Source organism: Prionailurus viverrinus, chromosome B3 (genome assembly GCF_022837055.1).
Source record: "Prionailurus viverrinus isolate Anna chromosome B3, UM_Priviv_1.0, whole genome shotgun sequence".
In the NCBI taxonomy this organism is placed as follows: Eukaryota; Metazoa; Chordata; class Mammalia; order Carnivora; family Felidae; genus Prionailurus; species Prionailurus viverrinus.
In genome coordinates this window covers 106,349,789-106,364,777 of record NC_062566.1, presented here as the reverse complement: position 1 = coordinate 106,364,777, position 14,989 = coordinate 106,349,789, and the positions used below count along the sequence as shown (strand labels likewise).

The 14,989-nt window shown below is 41.6% G+C and overlaps 1 protein-coding gene across 5 annotated transcripts in view; it reads left to right on the top strand.

Moving 5' to 3' along the window:
• LOC125168421 (golgin subfamily A member 6-like protein 22) overlaps positions 1 to 10,948 on the top strand; it is a 41,527-nt gene extending 30,579 nt beyond the window's left edge. For all 5 annotated transcript variants that reach the window (XM_047863539.1, XM_047863541.1, XM_047863538.1 and 2 more), the window contains 4 exons: positions 607 to 807; positions 5,662 to 5,889; positions 7,178 to 7,393; positions 10,669 to 10,948. In XM_047863539.1, coding sequence (XP_047719495.1) covers positions 607 to 807; positions 5,662 to 5,889; positions 7,178 to 7,393; positions 10,669 to 10,830 — 807 coding nt within the window. In that variant the 3' untranslated portion in view covers positions 10,831 to 10,948. The remainder of the gene's footprint in view (positions 1 to 606; positions 808 to 5,661; positions 5,890 to 7,177; positions 7,394 to 10,668) is intronic.
• Positions 10,949 to 14,989: the final 4,041 nt, after the last annotated feature.

Genomic DNA, 14,989 nt, shown 5'->3' with positions numbered 1-14,989 from the left:
TCTCTGCGCCTCACCTGCTCTCTCTCTCTCAAAAATAAATAAAAATTTAAAAAAAAAATAGTGGTATGGTGAAGATATATATGTGTCCATCATGACTAAATACTGGTCAGTTCAGTCAATGGGGTAAAATACATTGTCAAGTCAGTCATTTGTTTGAATATACTGGCCGAGTCTATCAAAAGATTGAACCGGCAAGTTTAAGTGGCTATATATCTCCTTGTCATGTCCACATGATTTTAGTAAAATTTCATGCCTCTTCACCCTAAAATTCAAAGTTAGATACTGCTTAAATTCAGTGTGTCAATAAAATCTGCTCAGTCTGTTTGTTGGAGAGTTCCAATTTTTTATTTTACTTTTTGCTTAAAATTCATTACACAATTTTATTTCTCAATGCCAACTAAAATGTCTGATTTTGTATATCACACCTTTCAATTTCTTTTTCTAAAACCAGCTTCTACATGTCAAATCTTAGAAGTCTTCCCCAGTCACCTATTTAGTAATGTAATGTCAGCACAATGTCAGTGTCAGTAGACCTCACACATAGTTTTTAATTGAAACAGAGGTCACAGACCATCAGGAGCTTTGTCTGTCCTTTTCTCCCCACAGAGGACAGCAGGTCTGCAGCAGGAAATCCAGATGCTCACCAAACGGCTGGAGCAGCTATGTGGCCACTCTGAAGAAGCCGTTGGAGAATTCTCCCAAATGGAAGAAAGGCAGAGGGAACAAAAAAGACCCTTGAAACGTATGGAAGGAAACACTGCTATTAATGACTTTTTTCAAGAGAGATTAGAATTGAACAGGAAAAAAGTAAGAATTTCTATATATAAAGCATTTCTTTGACAATGAAAATGATCGTATTTTATGGTATCATCTAACGTTTAAAGCTGTTAATACTTAATATTAGAAAAGGGAGGAAAATTTGCTACAAACTTTTAAACCTTCTGTTTTTATCAAAAAGCCTCTCCTTGGAAAACCTGGGCAGCTTAATGGATTGGGCATCTGACTTCAGTTCAGGTCATGGTCTCATGGTTCGTGGGTTCCAGCCTCGTGTCGGGCTCTGTGCTGACAGCTCAGAGCCTGGAGCCTGCTTCAGATTCTGTGCCTCCCTCTCTCTCTCTGGCCCTCTCTTGCTTGCGCCCTCTCTCTCTCTCTCTCAAAAATAAATAAACATTTAAAAAAAATCCTCTCCAGGGGCGCCTGGGTGGCTCAGTCGGTTGGGCGGCCGACTTCGGCTCAGGTCATGATCTCGCGGTCCGTGAGTTCGAGCCCCGCGTCGGGCTCTGTGCTGACAGCTCGGAGCCTGGAGCCTGTTTCAGATTCTGTGTCTCCCTCTCTCTGACCCTCCCCCGTTCATGCTCTGTCTCTCTCTGTCTCAAAAATAAATAAACATTAAAAAAAATTTAAAAAAAAATCCTCTCCTCTTTCCATGTCTCTCATTTCTCTAAGATGCACACATTTGGTATTTATTATGAGGGCATTTGTTAATGTATTTCTTAATGTGCTTTAAAAAGCTGATTCGAAGGAAAGGAGCTCAAGGGAATGACTGTACAGGTGGAGCCTCAGGCACTGTGTTCCCCAGAATGTCAGGACACGAACTGTCAGTGTCCCGACACAAACTGTGAGATCATGATCTGAGCCAAAATCAGGAGTCAGATGTTCAACTCACTGAGCCACTCAGGCACCCGTAAAATGCTATATTAAATTTTAAGAATATTCAATTAACACATCCTTTCTGTAACTCTTGAAACCAAGTGAAAAGTTTTTAAGAAAACAATAATAATTTCCCCCAACCTTCTTTCTGCCTATTTTACCCCAGTAAACAGCAGTATATATATCTTCTACAACTATTGCCATGGTTATGGAAATAGTCAAGTACATGTATGTAGGTACTTTTTATCAAACTGGGACTGTGTGGGGGCACCTGGGTGGCTCAGTAGGTTAAGCATCCGATTCTTGGTTTCGACTCAGGTCACCATCTCAAGCCCTGTGTCGGGTTCTGTGCTGACAATACGTGGGATTCTCTCTCTCCCTCTCTCTGTCCTTCCCCTGCTTGCACCCTCTCTCTCTTTCAAAATAAATAAACTGGAAAAAAAAAACTGGGACTATGCTAGTGAAATACTGTTATTACACAGTAAAAAGTAAGTACCTCATGGTTTGTCCTTAGGTTAAAAGAATGGATTTAACTCATTCCTTTAATAGCTGCATAGTATTCCACCGAGTATATATAACTTATTTATTTGATTAGTTCCCTACTGATGGACTACTAAATTATTTCCACCTTTTATGCCATTACAAATAATGTAGCAATAAATATATTTCTACATATGTCTTTCCACATTGGTGCTTTCTCCCCCTAGGCGATTGAGTTCTAGATATGAAATTATAGGATCACAGTGTATGAGTATTTTAAATTTTAATAGCCACTGCCAAAATACCACCTTCCAAAAAGCAAGAGTTTCACTTTCCAAATAGAAATGCCTGAGTGCCTGCTTCTTCTTCACAGCCTAGCCAGCATTGGATGATGTCATTCTTTGAGAGAGAGAGAGTTGGGTTAAAATAGTATAGTTATAACATTTACCTGATTACTAGTAAGGCTGAGCACCTTGTTTTTTGTTTGTTTGTTTGTTTGTTGGCTTCTTGTATTCCTTTGCTTCCCTACTCCTCACAATTTGGACCTCATATGCAGAAGGTTGAGTTAATCAAACTCTATGGTACATAACACACTATCTTGGACCATGGAAGAGCTTTCTCTTATTTATTTACTCCTTTTAAGTCTATTTTCCCATTCCCTCTTCCAAAAGAGATCAATCTAATGTGTTTAATGTGTATCTTTTTGTCTATACTATGTGGGGGTTAGGGGTGCTGACACCTTCCCCATGTAGTTGAAAGGTCCCGTGTATAATTTTCGACTACCTCAGAACTTAACTACTAATAGCCTACTGTTGACCAGAAGCCTTGCTGATTACATAAAGAGTCAATTAACACATATTTTGTATGCCATATTTATGTATATGGTATTCTTATGATAAAGTAAGCTAGAGAAAAGAAAATGTTAAAAAAAGTCATAAGAGAGAATACATTCTTCCTAAATTTTCCTATTTTGGGGGGTATAAAGTGTTGTTAATTTAATTTGCATTTCTCTAATTAGTGAGTTGGAGCATTTCTTTTATCTTTTTTAGTCTTTTGGCTTTTTAGTCTTTGCCTGGATGTTTCCTTCACCCATTTGCCTATTTGGGTTCCTGTCTCTTCTTGTTAATTTCCAAAACCGTGTGCATGCCTTCCTCACCCTGCTCGGGCTGTTACCCTCCACGGCAGGTCACCTCTCCACCCGGGCTCTCCTTTCACCCTGGTCAGGCTCTGAGCCCCTCTGCAGGGCAGCCCATCTCTGTGTCCACTTCTGTCAGCCCGCTTGGGTCATCAGCTTTTCTCTTCTCATTCTGGCGCCTACCTTGTCTTGCCCATCTACCAGCATGAGGACTGTATTGTCCAGAGAGGAAAAGAAAGGAAAGGGAGAATAAGAAGAGAAGGAATAAGAACACCTGCTTTATGTTTAACCTTTCAAATATCCTGATAAAAGTGCTTAAACTATAATTTTTCTGTCAAGAGGTACTTTAGCTTTGTGCCACAAATATTGACATGGACTGTTTTCCTTATTTTTCATTTTAAACATAGTAATACATTTTTAGGTTTCCAGATGCATAGGATTTAAGATTTTTGTCTTTTATTACAACATGCTGGAAGTACCTGATCCTTGAGAATTTATTGAGACTTCTTACATGGCTTAATACTGGATTGATTTTGGTAACTGTTCCACGTGTGCTTGTAAAGAATGTGTTCTCTGTTTGTTGGGCATAAAGTTCCATAGATAGTTAATGCTCATATGATTCATATGGTTCAAATTGTCAGTATCTTTGATTTTTTTCCCTTGATTCGGAAAAAGTATGCCAAATTCTCCAAGTATAATTCATTTTATTTATTTATTTATTTATTTACTTACTTACTTACTTATTTATTTTGAGGGGCAGGGGCAGAGAGAGGGAGAGAGAGAATTCCAAGCAGGCTCTGCACTGTCAACGTGGAGACTGACACAGGGCTCAAACCCATGAACCATGAGATCATGACCTGAGCTGAAACCAAGAGTTGGATACTTAACTGAATGAGCCACCCAGGTGCCCCTTTACTAGGGTTTTTTGTTTTCTGGTCATGATTGCATATTATTGTTTTCTAGAAAAAAATGTATTTCTTTTAGATTTTCAACTTTTTGCCACTGAATTATAAAATATTCTTTTAGAATTATTTTCATATAATCGCCTCTCGGCCTTTTGGCTAAGATCAAGTGTAGAATTATTTTCATATTTTCTGTATCTATGCATTCTGTATGTTTTTCCTTCCTAATATTATGTATTTTTTACTTTCTCTCTTTTCTCTTTAACCAGGCTTGCTTGGGGCATCTATTTTATTCTTCCAAAGAACAGTTGGTTTTTTTTTTTTAATACAAACGTTATTATCTTTTGATTTATATATAGTGAAAATATATGGTATTTTTATTCGATTTTTATCCTCTCTTTTTTTCTGGTACTAATTTTATAAAGTATAGATTATTAGAAAGAATATAATTAAAATCACAGTAATCCTACCACTGTAAGATAAGCAGTGTTAAAATATAGGGATAATTCTAATATTTTTCCACAGAGGGGCACCTGAGTGGTTCAGTCGGTTAAGCATCTGGTTCTTGATTTCAGCTTAGGTCATGATCTTGCAATTCATGAGATCGAGTCCCGGGTCTGATTCTGAGCTGATAGCATGGAGCCTACCCAGGATTCTCTCTCTCTCCCTTGCTCGCTGCCCCTTCCCCACTCATGCTCTGTCTGTCTCTCTCAAAATAAACAAATTAATACTTAAAAAGAATATTTTTCTATACCTATGTTAACATAATTGGTAGGCAGAGTTTTTCTTTTTTTTTTTTTTCTTTTTTTTTTTTTAACGTTTATTTATTATTGAGACAGAGAGAGACAGAGCATGAACGGGGGAGGGTCAGAGAGAGGGAGACACAGAATCTGAAGCAGGCTCCAGGCTCTGAGCTGTCAGCACAGAGCCCGACGCGGGGCTCGAACTCACGGACCGCGAGATCATGACCTGAGCTGAAGTAGGCCGCTTAACCGACTGAGCCACCCAGGCGCCCTGGCAGAGTTTTTCTTAATCCTCCTTCCTTCATTTAGTTGTAGCATTAATATTTTCTTTTAGTAGATATTTTTGAAGCTTGACTTCTAGGGAATGTATAATCAATAATATGTAATTTTTTGGCATTTGCACTGTTACTACTTTTTTGTGTTATAAATAATGTAAAGAATATATTTGCGTATGAATCTTTACTAAATATTTCCTTATAATACATTCCTTGAAAAGCTGATCTCCTCTGTTACCATCCAATGTTTATGAAATTGTCTACTTACCTGTGCCCTTGTTAGCACTGAGCCACCCTTTTATTGTCATACTTTATTTTCCAGATTATTTTAATAATGCATATTTATGGTGAAAAAAATTTACTTACATAAGTATTACTGTCTGCAGTTTATTAGACTAGAGTAGATGTGGTATGCTAGTGTGGAACACCACTTAAAGCACAACTTCTTTATTTCAATACTGTTGATTTCTGCAAAGGAAAACTCTGGGATTAAGAAATCATGGATAGCAGAACATGGCAAGATATCCAAACAGCTAGAGAAAGACAATGAGCAACAAACACTGTTGAATATTCAGCAGAATTTGCAGAATGCTACAACTCAAAGATTAGAGGAGAAAATTCAGAAACTTCAGAAACAGCTGAGTGATTTGAAATTGTCAAATAAAAGTATGAAAACTCAACTGACAAGAGTAAACGTCCTCAAGGTAAGTAAAGGAAGTGAGCTTTCAAAGATTCACTTAAGCTTTGGTCTTGTTACTATTTTAGCTGCATGTTTCTCATTGAATTAAAAAGCATTAAAATTATTTTATATACACACATAAGAGTATATATTGGATAATAAAATTAGATGCATGCAAATCTACCACTTATCTTAAGAACGAGAGCATTATCGGGGAGCCTGGGTGGCTCAGTCAGTTGAGCATCCAACTTCGGCTCAGGTCATGATCTCGCGGTTCGTGAGTTCGAGCCCTGCATCAGGCTCTGTGCTGACAGCTCAGAGCCTGGAGCCTGTTTCAGATTTTGTGTCTCCCTCTCTCTCTGCCCACCCCTGCTGGTGCTCTCTCTCTCTCTGTCTTTCAAAAATGAATAAACATTAAAAAAAATTTAAAGAACAAGAGCATTATCAACTCCACTGAAGCCATCATGTATTCTCTTCCCTACTTCTCAAAGGTAACCGGTATTCTAAATGTTGGGATTCTAGAACCCTTGCTTTTTTTTTTTTATTTTTATATATTTTTTAACGTTTATTTACTTTTGAGAAAGGGAGAGACACAGCATGAACAGGGGAGGGTCAGAGAGAGGGAGACACAGAATCTGAAGCAGGCTCCAGGCTCTGAGCTGTCAGCACAGAGCCCGATGTGGGGCTCGAACTCACGGACCGAGAGACCATGACCTGAGCCAAAGTCAGCCACTTAACTGACTGAGCCACCCAGGCGCCCCAGAACCCTTGCTTTTTAAGTTTTATTTTGGTCTTTCTTATTGGGGTAATAGTTAAAAGTTTTACTCATTTTGGGGGCTCCTCTTTGGATCTTCTCCATACCAAGCTTCGCTGTACTATTTCAAGCATACGTTTGATTCCTTAAACCAAAGGTGCACTAAATACTTATGGATCAATGTTTTTTTTTCCCATTCTATCACAATATTTATCTTACTGCAAAGCCAGTTATTGTCTGTATTTCTGAATTTGGCTAGCAGAGGCTGTAAGACTTTTGAAGGCATGGAATACTCGTTAAACGTCTTTAAATCCCAAGTGTCTAATTGATACAGGTGCTCAGTGACTGTTGGTTATTGATGAGTTTGACGGTTAAGAAATGTTCTCTTAATTCATAAATTATGGAATTTTCTTTCTTTTCCGTATATCAGGTCAAAAAAAACAAAACAAAACAAGAAGAAGAAGGAAAAGAAGCATGGGTTATACCATGCATCTTGTTTATTACTTAGAAAAGATCTAATCACAGCCATCTCCCTTCCCCCAACCTTATACCCTCACAGGACAAAACAATTGAAAAGCTCAGGCAATCTTTAACAAAAGCTGAACTAACGCAAGGGAAGACAGTTATGAAAACAGACAACTTGAAAACTACGTCAGACTCTGCCAAGACAGAGGAAAGAGGAGACAAAGAGAAAGTCCATCAGATGTTAGACGCCATCAGCCCTGAGCGCTACACAGCAAAGAGCACGCTTGATAAAGTATCAAGACAACAAGAGGTTTGTTTTATTACTTTAGTAAGATTCTTTAAGTCGAAGTGATCAACACCCATCTCAACGTAGACTCTAGGCCAGACAAAAAGGACGTTGTTGGCTTATGGAATCAAAGGTGAGTTAAACAGCCAGACCTCTGAGAGGGCCCCAGGATCAGCGCCTGGAGCCTCATACAGCTCTTTTCACCATCTCTGCTTGGCTTTGCCATGTATGTCAGCTTGCTTGATATTTAGAGATTCTGTGACAGGAGAGAGAATCCCAAGAAAGTGTCTTATAAGCCCAGCTTAGATCAAATGCCTATTCCCGGTAAATCCTCCGTGGCAAAGGAGGGGATATAGGATTATCTTATGTTAGGTTTGCATACACATCCTCCGATTAACCGGTGACAAGGAGGAAAACGATGTGAGAGATTGGGAGTTCAGGGGAACCCACGTGTCTGGGGCTGAGTCACTTTTAGGAAAAGAGGGTCGTGCTTCTAAATTTGCTTAGATTTCCACGGCATTTACAGAGCACATGTTTTTGGAGAATTTTTTAAAGGCTAACTGGTAATTTTGGGCTATTGTGAGATTATATGCCGCCTGTCCATTATTAGTTCTTACAAAATATGTAGAACTTTAGAGATTACCTTAAGAAATTCTTAAAACACAAAATCATGATATGATTTGGCTTTTTCTCATTTTAAACTTCTGCTTATGTATATTCTTGTTTTTATTCTTCTCGATGTTCCTTATCATATTTTCAGTCAGATCTCTTCTACTTTGGGTACTCTGTAGCTTACTCCTTATCTCTGAGATGACTTTGTCATGTTCTTCCCTGACTTCAACCTGACCTCACATCTTATTTATGAGATATCTTGGATATCTTTTTTTGTCCATTTGTATTCTGAATACTGTATTTCTGATTCAAAACAAAGGTTCCCCCCACCCCCCGTCTGCAAATCCTTGTTTGATATTTAATCCATACTGGGTATTGTGTCAAACATGTTTCTTTTGCTTCATGGGAGTTCTTTGGCGGGGGGGGGGGGGGGGGGGGGGTCGGGGCAGAGTTTCATCACCTGACTAGTTTGGAGGAGGCTATTTTCTTCTTAAGGAAATTTGGATGGGGGCACCTGGGTGGCTCAGTCGGTTAAGCGTCCGACTTGGGCTCAGGCCATGATCTCACGGATTCGTGGGTTTGAGCCCCGCATCGGGCTCTGTGCTGACAGCTTGGAACCTGGAGCCTGCTTCAGATTCTGTGTTTCCCTCTCTCTCTGTCCCTACCCCACTGGCGCTCTGTCTCTCAAAAATAAATAAACGTTAAAAACTTTTCAATACAAAAAGAAATTTGGATGGATAGTATTTGCCATTTATCTATTCACTTTAAAATCCTTTTAATTGTCCTGCCCTCTCAATTTTAGGTGTTTCTACTTTACGTAGTTACAGGGCAGGGTTTACTTAGTTTCTTTTTTTAAAAAAATTTTTTTTCAACGTTTATTTATTTTTGGGACAGAGAGAGACAGAGCATGAACGGGGGAGGGGCAGAGAGAGAGGGAGACACAGAATTGGAAACAGGCTCCAAGCCATCAGCCCAGAGCCTGACGCGGGGTTCGAACTCACGGACCGTGAGATCATGACCTGGCTGAAGTCGGACGCTTAACTGACTGCGCCACCCAGGCGCCCCTTTAGTTTCTTAACTCAATACTACCCTCTTGTGTTGGTACAGTAAGTGCAGTTTCTAAAGTTTAACACCTCAAGTCTTTTACGTTGAGGTGTGGGGGGGGTTTATGTGATGTCTGATTCTGCAGTACATCTTGTTTATAGAAATCACTCATTTCCCACTGTTTGCTTTTCTCTTTTCCTTTATCTCTAAACCTCCAAGGAACACCTTACCCTTCCAAGTATCTCTTTCTCCCCTCAGAAACCCTGTCCTTTACAACTGCCCGTTTCGGCTAATGTGTTTCCAAGGCCCTCTCTTTTCCCTCTCACTTGCCAGGGTTCTGACCCACTAGGTCTTGGACTTCTCAGTATTTCCTCATTTATGCATTGTCCTATTTCTGGGCCGCCCCTGGAGGCCAGCTGCATCCTTCAGCCTGGGCTCATGATTTATGGGTGATTAGAGCTGCTTTCCTTATAAGGGAGGAGGGGTGGAGACAGATGGATTTCGGGGACTGCTATTACCATACAACAAGTCTGAAATCAAAAAAGGAATCACCTTAGAGATGAAAAGCAGCAATAAAATTAGGTTTAGTCTATAAAGTGTAAAAATAAAACCTTAGGAGCGCTTGGGTGGCTCAGTCGGTAAAGCATCCAACTCTTGATCTCAGAGTCATGAGTTCAAGGCCCATGTTAGGCTCTGTGCTGGGGGTGAAAAAGACTTAAAAATAAAAAGAAAAATCTTAAAATGAAAAGGACATTTTCTTTTTTTTTCTTTTTTTTTTTAGCGTTTATTTATTTTTGAGACAGAGAGAGACAAGGCATGAACGGGGGAGGGTCAGAGAGAGGGAGACACAGAATCTGAAACAGGCTCGAGGCTCTGAGCTGTCAGCACAGAGCCGGACTCGGGGCTCAAACTCACGGACCGCGAGATCATGACCTGGGCCGAAGTTGGCCGCTCAACCGACTGAGCCACCCAGGCGCCCCTGAAAAGGACATTTTAAATAAAGAGTTCTTGTAATAGAAGAGACCACTTTTCTTTCTTTCTTTTTTAAATGTTTTTATTTTATTTTTTTTTAATTTTTTTTTCAACGTTTTTATTTATTTTTTTGGGACAGAGAGAGACAGAGCATGAACGCGGGAGGGGGCAGAGAGAGAGGGAGACACAGAAATCGGAAACAGGCTCCAGGCTCTGAGCCATCAGCCCAGAGCCCGACCCGGGGCTCGAACTCACGGACCGTGAGATCGTGACCTGGCTGAAGTTGGATGCTTAAACGACTGCGCCACCCAGGCGCCCCAGTTTTTATTTATTTTTGAGAGAGAGAGAGCAGAAGAGGAGCAGAGAGAGAGGGAGACAGAGGATCCAAAGTGGGCTCCGTGCTGAGAGTGGGAGAGCCCCATGTGGGGCTTGAACTCATAAACCATAAGATCATGACCTGTGCCAAAGTCTGACGCTTAACCCACTGAGCCACCCAGGCACTCCAAAAGAGACCATTTTTCTATCTTAAAAATACAATTTGAATGTAGAATGTTACATTTCATAGAGAAATGTTTAATAAGACTACATTTCTGATACCGATTTTATTGTACATAATATGTAGGTGACTGAAACTAATGGTATGACTTGATGTTTTGGGTGGTTTTTTGTAGCTGACTGATTTTCGAGAAACTATTATGAAGATGTTGGGATTTAACATGAGAACAGCAGACAAGGAAATCATCAATCACCTAAGGCTTATTATACAAGATTATAAAGCATCTGACAAATCAAAGGTTGCTTCTCACTCTGAGACTGGACAGGATAATGAATAAAAAAGTTCTGTCCTTTTCATTACTCCCGACAAAGAACTCAGTAGATACGGGCATCTCCTGTAGCATCTTGAATGCAGCTATGTTATGAATAAATGCACTGGGAATTTCTCACCTTTGATATTTGGCATTTAACTTTTCTTTGTCATTGTCGTGTTCTACACATTTATTTATGGTCTAGTCTAGATTGTTACTTGCAATATACAATATCTAATTATATTTATTATTAATTGTATTTTAAGCAGGGTATTAATCAGGACTTGTGTTCTTAGTTGTAATATGTATATTTATAGTTAACAGCCTATTTATTTCTAGAGTGAACAATTTCCTGGGTATACCCGCTTACAAATCCAGGTACAGTTGTGTTCTATACTTTGAATCTGTCTTATCTATTTGATTAACTGAGAGTGTGAAAATCAGATACGAAATGTTGAATGGTAAAAAAAGTCATTAAGAATACTTACTTTTTAAAGGTTTTTAATTTTTTTTTTCAACGTTTCTTTATTTTTGGGACAGAAAGAGACAGAGCATGAACGGGGGAGGGGCAGAGAGAGAGGGAGACACAGAATCTGAAGCAGGCTCCAGGCTCTGAGCCATCAGCCCAGAGCCCGACGCGGGGCTCGAACTCACGGACCGTGAGATCGTGACCTGGCTGAAGTCGGACGCTTAACCGACTGTGCCACCCAGGTGCCCCTAAAGGTTTTTTAAAAAGTTTATTTATTTTGAGAGAGAGAGAGAGAGATCAAGTAGGGGAGGGGCAGAGAGGGAGGGAGAGTGAGAATCCCAAGAAGGCTCTGCACTGCCACTGTGGAGCCCCATGCAGAGCTTGACCTCACAAACTGTGAAATCATGACCTGAGCCGAAATCGAATTCGAGTCAGACACATAACTGACTGAGCCACCCAGGCACCCTGAAGTTAATGGCTACATTTTAAACAATTATAATTTCTTGGGGTGCTGAGTGGCTCAGTCAGTTGAATATCTAAATCTTGATTTCAGCTCAGGTCGTGATCCCAGGGTCATGGCATCAGGCCCCATGTTGGGCTCTGCTCTGAGCATGGAGCCTGCTTGGGTTCTCTCTCTTCCTCTCTCTGTACCTCCCCTGCTCATACACACACATGCGTGTGGGCTATCCCGGAAATAAAATGAGGGGGTGCCTTGATGGCTCAGTCATCGAGCATCTGACTTGGCTCAGGTCATGATCTCATGCTTTGTGAATTCGAGTCCCACACTGGGTGAGCAGGAGCCCCAAATTGGGTGAGGCTGCTTCTCAATCTCAATCTCTCTCTCTCTGTCTCTGCCCCTTGTTTACTTACACCCTCTCTCTCTCTCTCTCTCTCTCAAAATAAATAAATAGTTATTATAATTTATTATTTATTGCATTTAAAATAGGAAACTGTTCCTCTTCCAAGGTAGTTTTAGACTTATCCAAAATGTCCTCCATAGGAACAAGTCAGAATCTGGACCCTCAGTATCTGCTGTGGTCATCTAAAAATATCTCCTGTGGAGCTCAGTTTTAGAAGAATCTTCAAGGTGGAAGGGGTCAGGTTATACTGGAGCTTAGAGAGGTTGTACTTTGGAGAAAATGATTATCTTGAATACTCAATCAAAGACTGTTATGCCCAGAATTCGTGATCCCCAAAGACAACTAGGGAGCCCAGTCCGATGCAAAAGCAAAAGAGCCTTTATTCGACCTAGCTCGAGCTCAATCCCCTACCTGCACCGACCCTACCTGCAGCGGTGAGAAGCCTGGGAGAGAGCGAGCGAGTTTCAAAAGGACAAAGGTTTTATTGGGGCCTAGGGGCAGTTGGTGAGGTAATGGCTGTGGCCTCAGCCGATTGGCTGGGGAAGGGTCGGGGGTCCTGTTACGCAGGTCGCCGGAGTGTTTTCATCGGGAAGTTTGAACCGGTGAGCAGGAGGTTACTCAAAGGGAGGAGGCGTGGTCAAGGTGCAGGGCACAGAACAAGATGGAGTTGGTAGGCCCGCCCTTTCAGGACAAAATGAGAATCGCTCAGTTTCTAAATGGTCATGGCTGTGGTTCTCACATTGTGTGACAGGACACTCTGGTGTACTGCAGGGATCGTAGCATGCCATAGCATATTTCAATTAAAAAAAATTTTTTTAAGGGGCGCCTGGGTGGCTCATTCGGCTGAGCATCCAACTTCAGCTCTGGTCATGATCTTGCGGTTGGTGAGTTCGAGCCCCGCGTTGGGCTCTGTGCTGACAGCTCAGAGCCTGGGGTCTGCTTCAGATTCTGTGTCCCCCTCTCTCTTCGCCTCACCCCTGCTTGTGCTCTGTTTCTCTCTGTCTTTCAAAAAATGAATAAACATTTAAAAAAAGTTTTTTTAATATTTTTTTTTTTTTTAGAGAGAGAAAGAGTCTGCAAGCAGGAGAAGGGGCAGAAGAAGAGAGAGAGAGAGAGAGAGAGAGAGAGAAAAGGAGGGAGAATCTTAAGCAGGCTCCACTTGATCCCATGATCCTGGGATCATGACTTGAGCCAAAATCAAGAGTTGGACACTCAGGGGCACCTGGGTGGCTCAGTCGGTTAAGCGTCCGTCTTCAGTTCAGGTCATGATCTCATGGTTCACGAGTTTGAGCACCACGTCGGGCTCTGTGCTGACAGCTCAGAGCCTGGAGCCTGTTTCGGATTCTGTCTCCCTCTCTCTCTGCCCCCCCCCCCCCCATCATGCTCTGTCTTTCTCAAAAATAAATGAAACATTTAAAACAGTTAAAAAAAAAAAAGAGTTGGATGCTCAACCAACTGAACCACCCAGGCACCCCAGAATATTTCAAATTTTAAGGGAAAACAGTGATACATGACATTTGCCAGGAAAATACTTGAACTATCAGCTCCAAGTAGTTTCATAGTTTCAATATTGGATCACTCTTCATTCCTTTTGATATCATATCTTTGTGACGGAAACTGCCCGAGGCTTCTCGGGACACATAAATTTGATGCCAAGCAGGGGCCAGTAGTTGGTGGAATCACTGCCTGGGAAGTTGACTCCAGGCTTCTGACTGCAACGCAAGCAGCTCACTTAGCTTTCCTCTCAAGATTACCTTGGGCCCTGGCAAAACAGGAAAGGCAGGGATGCCCTGTCCAGAGCTTCCACCCGCAGCCCAACCTGCTGAAGCTGTAAGAACCATCTTCTTGTTCAGGATCCCCCCAGGGCCATGGCCCAAGGTCAGCACCTGCTGCGGCTTCAGCAAACAGGGCGGGGGGGGGGGGGGGGGGGGGGGGGGGGGGGGGGGACTGTATCCCCTGCTGCCCGGAGCTCCCCTTTTCTGAGGAATTGCGAATACTACCAGTGCCCAAGGTCACGATTTCCATGAAAATAAAGGTGCCGAGGTGTGGCAGTTTCTGAAAGAGCCACTTTATAAACACATTAAAGAAAGATCTTCTGTAAATACAAAGAGGCCTTAGCCTTAATGCTGCTTTATGAATTGTGTCAGTAGTAACTGATTGTTCAGCCATGGAGCAGTGTAAAAGGTTAGCTATATTAATCTTTTTTTTAACTTACACATACTTGATTGAAAGCCTATATGGTACATATGATGTTTGATATAGTTGACCTCAGCTTTTCTTTTTTTTTAAGGTTTGTTACTTATTTGTTTAAATTTTTTTTTTAACGTTTATTTATTTTTGAGACAGAGAGAGACAGAGCATGAACGGGGGAGGGGCAGAGAGAGAGGGAGACACAGAATCTGAAATAGGCTCCAGGCTCTGAGCAGTCAGCACAGAGCCCAACGCGGGGCTCGAACTCACATACCGCGAGATCGTGACCTGAGCCAAAGTCGGACGCTTAACCGACTGAGCCACCCAGGCGCCCCAAGGTTTGTTACTTATTTTTGAGAGAGAGACAGCAGCAAGTGGAGGAGGGGCAGAGAGGGGGGGGACAGAGGGTCCGAAGCGGACTCTGGGCTGACAGCAGCAAGCTTGACGTGGGGCTCGAACTCACACTCACAAACCGTGAGATCACGCCTTGAGCATGAAGTCAGACAATCAACTGAGCCACCCACGTGCCCCTAGTTGACCTCAGCTTTCTTCACACTGACTTCAGTGAGCTGCATTTGGGCTTTCTGTGCTTAACATCGCCTACTTGCTGCTGTTGTCATTGGTTTGTTTCATTTCAGGAACATGGTGGGTACTTTCAGGAAAAATC